Source organism: Nycticebus coucang, chromosome 3, assembly GCF_027406575.1.
Source record: "Nycticebus coucang isolate mNycCou1 chromosome 3, mNycCou1.pri, whole genome shotgun sequence".
NCBI lineage: Eukaryota > Metazoa > Chordata > Mammalia > Primates > Lorisidae > Nycticebus > Nycticebus coucang.
The window spans coordinates 5,772,226-5,783,519 of record NC_069782.1 but is presented as its reverse complement, the minus strand read 5'-3'; the positions used below and the strand labels follow the sequence as shown (position 1 = coordinate 5,783,519).

Sequence of the window (11,294 nt, the reverse complement as noted above, 5' to 3'; positions counted from 1 at the left end):
GGAGGTTGTTCTAGGCCAAGACGGTCCGTGCTGTTGCCCCACTTTACAGATGAGAAAAGTGAGGCTCCGGAAGGAACGAGCTCTGGCTGTGGATTATCACTCCCGGGGCCTGGCCGGGAAGGCGGCTGTCACCAGTCACTGGAGGGAGGAGTAGCCGAGAGACCTCCTCGCAGTCCGGGGAAGGCAGAAGCGGGCTTCGCTAGCTGGGCGACTCAGAGGAGCGCGCTCCGGGTCCCAGAACGGGATCTCGGTCACCCGGGGCGGGGCGGGGCGGGACCTGGCGGGCGGGGCCGGATGGGCGAGGGCGGGCCTGGCGGGCGGAGCGGGTCCGGAGAGCCTGGCCACCACCTCCCGCTGCTCACTATCCTTTCCTGAGCGTGTCCTCACCGCTGGTGAGTGGGGACGGGACGCGGAGGGGGTGGGGGTGGTGGCCCACGTGGATGCGACCTGGACAGCGCCCGCCTGCCGGCGCAGGGCCACAGGGGAAACCGAAGCGGAAGCCGCGGTCCCGGGACCCCAGTGGGAGGCCGCGGGGCAGCACTTGGGGCTCGGCCCCTCGGTCAGCGGGCGGAGAGCCGGAGGTGGGCAGCTCAGGCCGGGCCTCCGCAGCCGGGGTTCCTGCGCCGAAAGGATCCGGCTGGTTCGGGCGGGGGAGATCTTGGGCAATCCTGCCCCGCCCTCCTGCCCCCTCCACCCAGGCTCTGGTTCCGCAGGAAGCGCGGCCACGGGGGATGGGGGGGGACACCCAGATCTCCCGCCCATTCCGCGGATGAGCCACCCTATCAGGGGCCCCCTTGAGGATCACAAGATGTCTGGGGGACCGTGGGCTCCCGCGCCGCTTGTGACACTCCTTTCATGCGGGAAGCAGACAGGCCAGATCGCGAAAGTTTTTGCCCAAAGCCAGTTAGAAGTCCTACTGGCCCTTGAACCCGGTCCTTGGATCCCCAGCCCAGTGCTCAGGCGCGCTGTGGCCTGGACAGGATTTAATGTCAGCGGAGTCCCCTGGGGTCCGGTCTGAACCGCCCTCCCCGCTATCCCCGCGCCCTCTTGCAATCAAGAATCAGAACCCAGGTGAGAAGGGACGTGGGGCTTCCACTGTGACACACCGTGAGTGCACGGTCAGCTTCGCGATGCCCAGCCCCCGCGGCCTGCAGGGCCAGGTATTAACTGGTATGAGCTCTGTGCCTTGAAGAGACAGCAGGAGGGGCAGGACTTGCGCCTACCCCTGGGGGATAGGGATCCAGGCTGTTCCAAGTTCCGAGATAGTCCCGGGCAGGGAGGAGGTGTCAGAGGAGGTTGTGTACAGAAAGCAGCCGCCCTGGGCGCCTAGCACACAGGGGGCCCGCCTCCAAAGGCCTGCTGCTGGGGGTGGGGCAGGGCGGGTGTCTCTGTGGAGTTGCCTCCCCACTCACAGCAGGGGAGGGAGGCAGGTTTCCACTGGCCCTGAAAGGGGAGGCCAGCAAGCTTCTTAGTGGAGAATGTTTGAGTGGCCACATGGCTGCTCCCAGGGAGGATCCAATCCTGGGCCCCTAAGGGAGCACTTAGACTAGCGGGGACTGATGCTTACCAGAGGAGCCCTTTGCCCAGAGCTGGGCTGTGGTGGAGTCAGGGCTTGAACCTGAACCTTCTGAGCACAAGGCCTGTTTTGCTCCACTGTGCACCAGCCCCGTCCCCCCCCCCCCAATGTGGAATATGATATGTACACATTTGTGCCTGGCCATGAGGGTTCAATGTCTGGCTGGATGTACAACAGACTGTTGATAGTGGGTCTCCCAGGACTGGAGTGGGGGCTTGGACTGATGGGAGGGGAGCTACTTCTATATACACTTTATATGGTGTCTTTATTATTTTATTTTTGAATCTCTTTCATTTGTGTTTTCTTTTGCTTTAAAAACAATTTTTTTTTATTGTGCTGACAGTACCTAAGTGTGTTCTCTAAAAGAATAGTCTCTCTCCATAAAGCAAATTCCCCCTTAATGTTGCACCCACGCCCCCTGCATACTTCTCTATTACCTGTTGTCTATTACACCGGTTACTTTCATAATGAAAAAGGTTCATGGCTGGGTGTGGTGGGCTCACTGGGCCCTCAGAATCCCAGCACTCTGGGAGGCCAAGGCAGGTGGATTGCTTGAACTCAGGAGTTTGAGATTAGCCTGACCAAGAGTGAGACTCTGTCTCTACTAAAAATAGATAGAAGGGCGGCGCCTGTGGCTCAAAGGAGTAGGGTGCCAGTCCCATATACCAGAGGTGGTGGGTTCAAATCCAGCCCCGGCCAAAAAAAAAAAAATAATAAATAAATAAATAAAAATAAAAATAGATAGAAAAGAAAAACTAGCTGGATGTTGTGGATGCCTGTAGTCCCAGCTATTCGGGAGGCTGAGACCCTTAAGAGATTTCTTGAGTTTGAGGTTGAGGTTGCTGAGATCTGTGATGCCACAGCACTCTAGCTTGGGGTGACAGAGGGAGACTGTGTCTCAACAACAACAAAAAAAGGTTCACAAAGGTTATAATGAGGATGATTAGGTGTGAGTAATTTTTATAAGTATGGCACGCTAACCGATTGCACCACTGGAGCTCCTATGAGTCATTTTTTTAAAAAGCCCTAAAACAAGTCTCTGGGACAGTGACATCTTTGAGAGAGAGACAGGCTAAGTAGATGCTGGTTGCAGCAGGGAGGGTGGGCAACAGAGGAAGGGCACAACTCTTTGTTTTGTTTTTGGGTCACTTACAGGGAGGTCAGAGAACAGGAAGATACCCCAAGATCTACTGGCCCAGACCACTTTCACAGATGGGGCACAGAAGCTGAGGATATAGGACTTCCGGCAGCGACGGGTGTGGGGTCTCCTGGCCAGGGGCAAAGCCTCGGGAGAACTGGAGATTCTGGGTCCCACCCTCAGTTGAGAAGGGTTTAAAAAATCCTCTAACCAGTTGCCTGTGGATTGAGTTGGGCCCGACACTCTTTGGGATGGGTCATTGGCACTGCTGGTGGACAGAGTGATGTAGTTGGCCCTAAGAGAACCTCTGGCACTGGGTGAGTGGAGTAGCCTGTGACCCTATTAGGGATGAGGGAAGAGGCTGAGGGGGTGGTGACACAGCCAGCTAGCTGTAAGTGGCCCTGTGCCCCAGAGGTAGGCCAGCAAACTCCCTGCTGTAGGGGAGGACCGGGGTGGGCTTTGGAGTTACAGAGACTTAGAAAGTTGTGTGACTTATCACACCTCAGTTTCCTCATCTGGAAAGTAGAAACAGGAATGAGTCCTCCACAGAGGCTGAGCAGGGAAGAGAAGCAGAGGGTGCCTCCCCTGAGGCAAGTGTGGGAGTGATGACCAGCTTTTCTCCATTCCTTTGACCAGCCTTTCTCCATTCCTTTCCCAGAGGCTGGTGGTAGCCAGAGCCAGAAAGGCCTGGAACCTCCCTGTCTCCACATCCTGAACCCTCCACTCTGCCCGCTCCCTGGCCTCTGTCTTGGGGGGCTCTCCCCTGTGAGTGGCCCTGTGTGTCATGGGTGGGACTTCTGTGCCGCGCCGCTTGTGACACTCCTTTCATGCGGGAAGCAGACAGGCCACATCGCTGAAGTTTTTGCCCAAACTACAGACACTCATCTGTAGTTTTCCAGGGAAATGTTGCTTTGTTCTTTTGTTTTTCTTTTCTTTTTTTTTTTTTTTTAGAAATGTTGCTTTCTTGCCCTTCCTCCCTTGAGCTTCCCAGAGCTGTTTGAAGCGGGCAGGGTAGGTGATGCTCCCCTGACTTAGGAGGGAGCTAAGGCCTGGAGAAGACCTTGGTCTGGGATCACCCAGCAACTTGGCAGCAGAGCCAAGGCCTAGATTCTTATTCATCTTCAAGGAGATAGAAAGAAGGTGTAGACGGGGGCTTTGTCCTTCTGCCTGAGCCCCGAGCCCTATCATGGTGATCCCTGGGCACCATCCCAAAGCAGCCTGGCCCTGTGTGATTCACCTTGGTGGGCACCACCCCCGCCTACCTGTGCCCCAGCCAGATGATTCAAGAGTTGGACAGTACCTAAAAGGCCCCAGGAGGCTCCTTGCCAGACTCTCTCCATGTGAGATGTTTGAGCACACTGTTTTCTGACCCACAGCAGGGCAGACATTCTGATCCCCTTGGCCCAGTGAATCTTAAACACAGCCAGGCCTGAGAAGGGGGCAGCCTGGGGTAGGGGCGGGAGCACGGGACTCAGACCTGGTCCAGACCCTGCTCTTTTGCTGTGGCCTTGGTTTGTTCTGTACGGTAGGGGACCTGGAGGGTGGTCCTTAAGGATCCATCAGTTGGAACACTGGACGAGTCCTGTTGGGAGTTTTCCTAGCTGCCGAGTGTGTGCCTGGTGCTGGGTGGTGGGCCTTGATGACATGAGCCCTCTGCCCACAGTCCCTTGCTACGAGGTGGGGGCTTCTAACACATGGGGCTCAGTGAAGGAAGGCGGAGAAAGGCCACCTGCTGCATGATAGGAAATGTACAAAAGTCTGCAGGATACAAAGCAGATTGTGAAGGGACAGTGGGGGTGACTGCTGATGCGTTCTGGGTTTCTTTGGGGATGATGAAAATGTTCTGAAACTTGATACAGATGGAGGTTGCACAGCAGTGGAAATATACTAAATGCTGCTGAATTGTGCAAATTGACATAACGAACGTATTGTGTAAATCCTGCTGCCCAGGGTGCTGTGGGATCCTGAGCCGCCTGCTCGCTGAAAGGCCTTGGCAAATCCCTGCGTGGCTCTGCCCTTGGGCCTTTGTTGGCAGATGAGCATAAAGCAGTACAGCTCCCTTGCAGGGCACGGGTTAAAGGGCATCATTCGGGTTAGAGCTCTGATTGGCCCGGTTTGCAGGCCCTACGATTATGGCCACTGCAAACATTGTGCACTGGTAACAGTTTTAAAAATGTGTGTTCATGTTATCTATTTTTGCTAAAATTGAGGTCATTCTGAAGTTGATGCTACAGTTTGCTTTCTTCACTTAATGTTGTTTTTTTTTTTTAGCGTTCTTTCTGTATCTTCACTTAATGTTATATTGAGAATAATTTTTACATCATTAGCAAGTCTTTTAAAAGGGCCAGGTGTGGTGGCTTACGCCTGTAATCCCAGCACTTGGGAGGTTGAGGTGGGTAGATTGCCTGAGCTCACAGGTTCGAGATCAGCCTGAGCCAGAGCAAGACCTCATCTTTAAAAAATAGCCGGGCGATGTGGTGGTGCCTGTAGTCCCAGCTACGCGGGAGGCTGAGGCAAGAGAATTGTTTAAGCCCAGGAGTTGGAGATTGCTGTGAGCTGTGATGCCACGGCACTCTACCGAGGGCAACATAGTGAGGCTCTGTCTCCAAAAAAAAAAAAAAAGAGCCTGAGTTCACAGGGCTTCAGGATAAACATACTCTAACTCTCAGCCCTGTCTTCTTTCAGAGCTTTCCAGAACAGCAGCAGCAACTATGGCCCCAACCTGGGTGCCCGCTGTGGGCTTCACACTGGCGCCCAGCCTGGGCTGCTTCCTGGGCTCCCATTTTGTCCGTGGCGAGAATCTCCGCTGGTATGCCAGCCTGCAGAAGCCTGCCTGGCACCCGCCCCGCTGGGCACTGGGCCCCATCTGGGGCACGCTCTACTCAGCCATGGGGTAGGTGGGCATGGGTGCTTGCCCCCTTCCCAGGGGAGGCCCAGGCATGGGGTGGAGGTTCTCCTGGGTGTCAGTGCTCCAGGTGGGCTGTGGGCAGCGGGCACGTCTCTCCAGCCTAGTCTGGGAAGTCAGGGTGGAAAGTGAGGACCTCTCAGTTGCACAACTGAACTCTTCCCTCCTGGGCTTCCCAGGAGGGCAGGCCTGATGCTTAGCCCACACTGGCATCCTGGTGTGTTCCTGCTGTGGGCGGAGGCCTCTCTGTGTATAAAGGTCAGTGTGGGCAGTGGCCTGGGCCCCTGCCAAGATGAATACAGGCAACAGTAGCAGTGACAGTGGCTCCTCCTTGCTGAGCCCCTGCTCAGGGCCAAGCTTTATCTCACTTAATTCTCATAACCCCCATTTGATGTGGGACCTACCAAGGACACAGGGCTAGAAACTTAGGAGCATCTTAGGCCCCAGACTGACCTCAAGGTCCCCTGCCTCTAGACCCAAGGAATTGCCCCTGGTGGCTATGTTGTCATTCTCCTGTGGTGTTCTCTACATCCTGTTTTTGTGCCAGCCCAGTGTAGGGCAACAGGCACCAGGTGCCACAGGGAGCAGATAGCAGAGGCTAGGCCACTGCCAGGGGTTCTGATGGGAATACAACCCTGGAACTAGGTGTCACCTGGACACCCCTCCCCCACACTGCTGCCCAGCCAGGGTTCCTGCAGGTGCCTGCTTTCTCCTGTATCATACCAGCCCTGGAACCACTGTTTCTGCCTCAAGCCAGCTGCAGCCTCTGGGCTCCTCATGACTTTGGCCTATCTCCACCATCCAGGTTTGACAAGCATTAACTTGGCCCCAGCCTCTCTTTTGTGGGACCTTTGGAGGCTCCCTGTGGCCCTGGATGAGGTCAGACCTCTCTGGTGGAGGGTAAGGACCTGGGCTCTGGACCCAGACCACTTGGGTTCACATCCTGACTTTATCTGACGAGTGGCTGCCTACAGATCTCAGTCACGTCACTGCTCTGTGCCTCAGTTTCCTTACTGTAAAGCAGGGGTGATAACACTGCCCACCTCATAGCACTACCATGAGGATGAAAGGAGATGAGGAGGTGAAGCTTGGAAGGTGCTAGAACAATGCCATCCTCTGTAAGTGCTGGAGGGTGTCAGCTGTCATTATTGGGGGTGTTGTTGCTGCCCTGAGGTGACAGGTCCCATGACCCATCCACCATCTGCGTCCCCACACTCCCCCCCTCAGTGGTCACACAGTCTTATCCCACCTCTAAGCCTTTGCAGATCCTATTCTACCCCCTGGTAAACTCCTACAGCCCCAATGTCCCATTTTCTGTGTGGGGCCCTTGGATGGGTTAAGAGCCTCTGACTCCCTCAGAAGGAGACATAGACAAAAAGAAAAAAAAAGCCTCCTCCTTACCCACACACCTCATATGCTTCCTACTTCATAGTACTGATGAGAATGGCAAATATTTACTGAGTGCCCCATGTGCTGGGTACTGCACGGAGTGCTGCCAACATGGTGATGCAAATCCCCACAGCAATCCTATGAGAAATGGAGGTCTAGAGAGGTCAAGCAACTTCCCTGAGGTCACTCAGCAGTCAGTGGCAGGGTGTGCCCGAGCCATCCTCTCTGTGTTGTCCGGAGGTGGATGAGGCTCCTGGCTTGTTTCCCAGTGGTGTCCTGACCTGCTCCATCTGTCTCAGGTATGGCTCCTACATGGTCTGGAAAGAGCTGGGGGGCTTCTCAGAGGAAGCAGTGGTTCCCCTGGGCCTCTACACCGGCCAGCTGGCCTTGAACTGGGCATGGCCCCCTATCTTCTTTGGCGCCCGGCAGATGAGTTGGGTAAGTGTGCGTTGGCCTCTCTCTCTGGTTCCTGTGACATCATGTCCAAGACAGGGTCAGCATCTAAAGAGGGGGTGTGGGGTGGCTCCCAGTCAGATGCTGCGGCCCTTTAATACAGTTCCTGTGGGTTGCGACCCACAGGTTGAGAACAGGAGCTCTAGAAGCTTTTAGCTAGTGACGTGCGGAGGCAGCGTGTTAGACACTGGTCCCTCCACCACTTAAATGTCAGCTCCTATTTTAAAAAGAGTCTTGCTGAGTCCTTGGAGTGGACTCCACACCACAGGGGTGTGGCCCACCTGCTGGCACCTCTGGGGTTAGCACTTGGCGGTTTACAGTGAGGGTCAGTTTGGGTTCAGGGAGAAGGGACTTGTGAGGCCTCCAGGCACCGCCTCCCTTCTGGACATGCTGTGTCCACCTCAGGCATGGCATGGTCCAGCAGGTGGAATATTTGCTATTCTACAGGTGAGGATGCTGAGGTTGGGGGGGGAGCTCGCTGGGTGCTAAGGGTGGAAAGATGGTTCCATGAGGCTCCTGACTCCTGCATGTGGCTGGCTGGTGGGCTTGGGACACAGAGCCTCAAGCCCTGTATCCCTCCCCCATGTCTCCGCAGGCCCTGGTGGACCTTCTGCTGACCAGTGGGGCAGCGGCAGCCACCACTGTGGCCTGGTACCAGGTGAGCCCACCAGCTGCCCGCCTGCTCTACCCCTACCTGGCCTGGCTGGCCTTTGCAACTGCGCTCAACTATTGTGTATGGCGGGACAACCGCAGCTGGCGTGGGGGCCGCCGGATCCCGGAATGAGTGCCTGGCCTGCTGAGGACTGTGACTGCCATGAGCAGGTGCCATTGGTGGTGGTGGCTGTCATGCTTTTACACTCACTGTACCTGCTGCTCTGTCTGGGTCTCAGCCCAGGGGTAGCACAGCTTCAGAGATGGTTCGGTTCAACCTCTTCTCCCTGCTGGAGAATGGCGTCCTGCACTTCTGCACTGCTCAGAGCACTCTGAGAACATGCAATTTTATAAGTCAAATGAAATTTTTAGCCTCTTGTTCAGTGGCCTTTTTACTTGGGCAGGACCCTGGCTGTGGGAGGGAAAGGGGCTCAGGCTCATCCTGCTATTGGGTCATCAGATGAGGCTCGGCCCAGCTAGGGCTTCCCCACACTTTCCTGGGACCCACCTAAGAGCCTGCAAGAGGTGAGGTGGGGTGCCTAGTTGGGAGCAGCAGACTGGCAGAGCAGGAAGCAGCCCCAGCTGGACCTCAGAGCCCAGGCCAACTTGTGCTGCTGGCCAGCTGGCACAGTTACGGCTGGGGCCGAGGGTTTCCACCCAAGGAGGGGGTCCTACTTCCTACGGCTTCCAGAACACTCAGTTAGGCTTTGAGTGGCTGGGCCCACAACCAGAGTCCAGCACCTGGATCTGTCCAGACCCCATGCAGGGTCTTCAACTGGGCTTGCCCAGGACAAAGCTGGGGATGCTGACCGATCCTTCTCCTGGGTGCCCAAACTCATGCAGGCTACATTCCACCACGGTGGCCCCACAGTCAGCAGTGTGTAGGTGTCGGAGGTCTGTATCCCAGCAGATGGGGCCTCCTTGCTGGTCTAAACTTGTTCAGGTTTGGAGGTGTCACCCTACCCTGACATCCCTCCATCCTGAATTCAAATTGGATGGGTGACCCATGACCTCTGCGGGCAGCTGTTTGGGGTAAATGAGCCGGGGTAAAGAGCTCATGCACAGGCAGGCTACTGCCCGGGCAAGGACACTCCCTATCCTGTTTCTAGTCATCGGTTCCATGTAGCACTTGGCAACCCATCTGGGCCACCCCCCTCCTTGACCAGGCCTGGCTGGGGCGTCTGTGTTTTGTTTTTGGTGGTTAATGTGAGTTAAATCTCAGCTGGCAGAACGTCCACAGAGGTCTCTTAATCATGTTTCCACCTGTACCTTCAGAAGTGACTGTTACCAGCAGCTCTGGGAGATGAGTGAGGATAGGACTACATAGAGCTGTACCCTGACCCCCAGCCCCCCTCACTCAATGGGGGTGGAGTCGGACACCTGACAGATGCTGCTCTGTAGGAATCCAGCAGCTTCTCCACCACAACTCAGCTGTACCTCAGGCAGCCTGCAGGGTTTTCCTGATGCTCACAGGTGCAGAGGTGGCAGATGGGGGACTCTGTATTGTTATTTCTGAAGTTCTCCAAGAACTCAGAGTTTAATCCCTCCAGAGCTTTGTCCGATGGCAGAGGTCTTGCTCCAGCACGTCTTGTGTGACAGTCCCCACAGAGCGCAGAGGTACCCCTCAGATTGCCAAGGGACAGTGGATTTGCACCAGACACTTAGGATTTAGGGAAAATGCACCAGAGACTCTTGGGTCTTTTCAGGAATATTCCAGGTGTTTGCCCATTCCACACACTGGTGGGTTTGTTCCTCTCTAGTTAAATATTCCACGCATTCCCCACTGGCCACAAAACATGCACTGCCACAAAAACGCTCTGGATTAAGTGGACCAGAGAATGCATTTAGCCGTTTGGTTTGCCAACGTTCTATTAACAGGCTTACACTGCTTTCTCTGTTCTTAACAGACATTATTCTCTCCTTTTCTAGCGGTCACCACTGAAGGTTCCTTACAGTTTCCATACCCACAGCCTGGTTAAGTACAGGGGTCCTCAAACTTTTTAAACAGGGGGCCAGTTCACTGTCCCTCAGACTGTTGGAGGGCCGGACTATATTAAAAAAAAAAAAAAAAAACTATGAACAAATTCCTATGCACACTGCACATATCTTATTTTGAAGTAAAAAAACAAAATGGGAACAAATACAATCACATCACCTCATGTGGCCCACAGTTTGAGGACCCCTGGGAGTTACTGCTCTAGTTACTGAGCTAGAGTCACCTTGGTCTCTAGCTGACTGGTTGCAGAGGGTGCACGTCCAGGATGGCTCCGCTAGCCGGTCCAACGGTGACTCTTAGAGGGAGTTTGTCAAACACTTCGGTTTTGTGGTCAGCTGCTGTGGGTGAGGTGGGGAGAAACCCACCACCCATGCACTGAGTTTCCAGCTAGGTAGGTTGGTGCTTCCTGATGGAAGAGCCACCATCAGATGTGTCTGGCATGTGGGTGTGTTATGTAGCCATAGAAGGTTACCAGGACATTTTCTAAGTGCCACTGTCAGAGTCTCAATCTTTTACCCTTTGATATCTTCCATATGGCTCTGTACAATCACTGTTAATACTTGGGACTCTCTTCGGTCAACTCTAAATGTCTCACACTGACAAATCATGTTTTTTTTGAGACAGTTTCTCACTCTGTTGCCCAGGCTAGAGTGCTATGGGATGATAGCTCACAGCAACCTCAAACTCCTGGGCTCAAGGAATCCTCCTGGCTCAGCCTTCTAAGTAGTTGGGACCATGGGCACCCACAACCAGCTAATTTTTCTATTTTTAGTAGAGACAGAGATCATGGTCTTGAACTCTTAAGCTCAAATGATCCTCTTGCCTTGGCCTCCCTGAATGTTAGGATAACAGGAGTGAGCTATCATACTCAGCCCTTTTGATGCATTCTTAGAAAGTGATGAGGGTGTCAGTGAGTTCCAGAGATTAATATTTAGTAGGATAAGCACCATCTCCATGGCAACCACCTCAGTGTGTGGAGCCTTGAGCTTATGGCCTTTCTTGGGGATTGTCCCTTTGCACTGGTCAGTCAGAGGTGGTAGGACATCTAGGAATGTAAAGAAGCCCATCTATCATTAGGGAGAGCTAGAACCATGTGGTCTCAACTCCAGGGACTGTCCCTGCCCACTTCTGGGCAGCCAGATTTTAAAAGCCTGGGGAACAGGCAAGAGCAGCAGCCTGGCCAGGC

The 11,294-nt window shown here is 54.6% G+C and overlaps 1 protein-coding gene across 2 annotated transcripts; it reads left to right on the top strand.

Moving 5' to 3' along the window:
- The first annotated feature begins 283 nt into the window (after window positions 1–283).
- On the top strand, window positions 284–8,378 carry TSPO (translocator protein). 2 transcript variants are annotated; one of them, XM_053582987.1, is made up of 4 exons: window positions 284–392; window positions 5,400–5,607; window positions 7,308–7,446; window positions 8,057–8,378. In XM_053582987.1, exons 2-4 carry the CDS (start codon window positions 5,426–5,428, stop codon window positions 8,243–8,245), a joined length of 510 nt encoding a protein of 169 aa, XP_053438962.1. In that variant the 5' UTR covers window positions 284–392; window positions 5,400–5,425; the 3' UTR covers window positions 8,246–8,378. The 2 variants fall into 2 exon arrangements, with proteins under 2 accessions (XP_053438962.1, XP_053438961.1); XM_053582986.1 differs by lacking the exon at window positions 284–392 and adding an exon at window positions 831–1,071.
- Window positions 8,379–11,294: the final 2,916 nt, after the last annotated feature.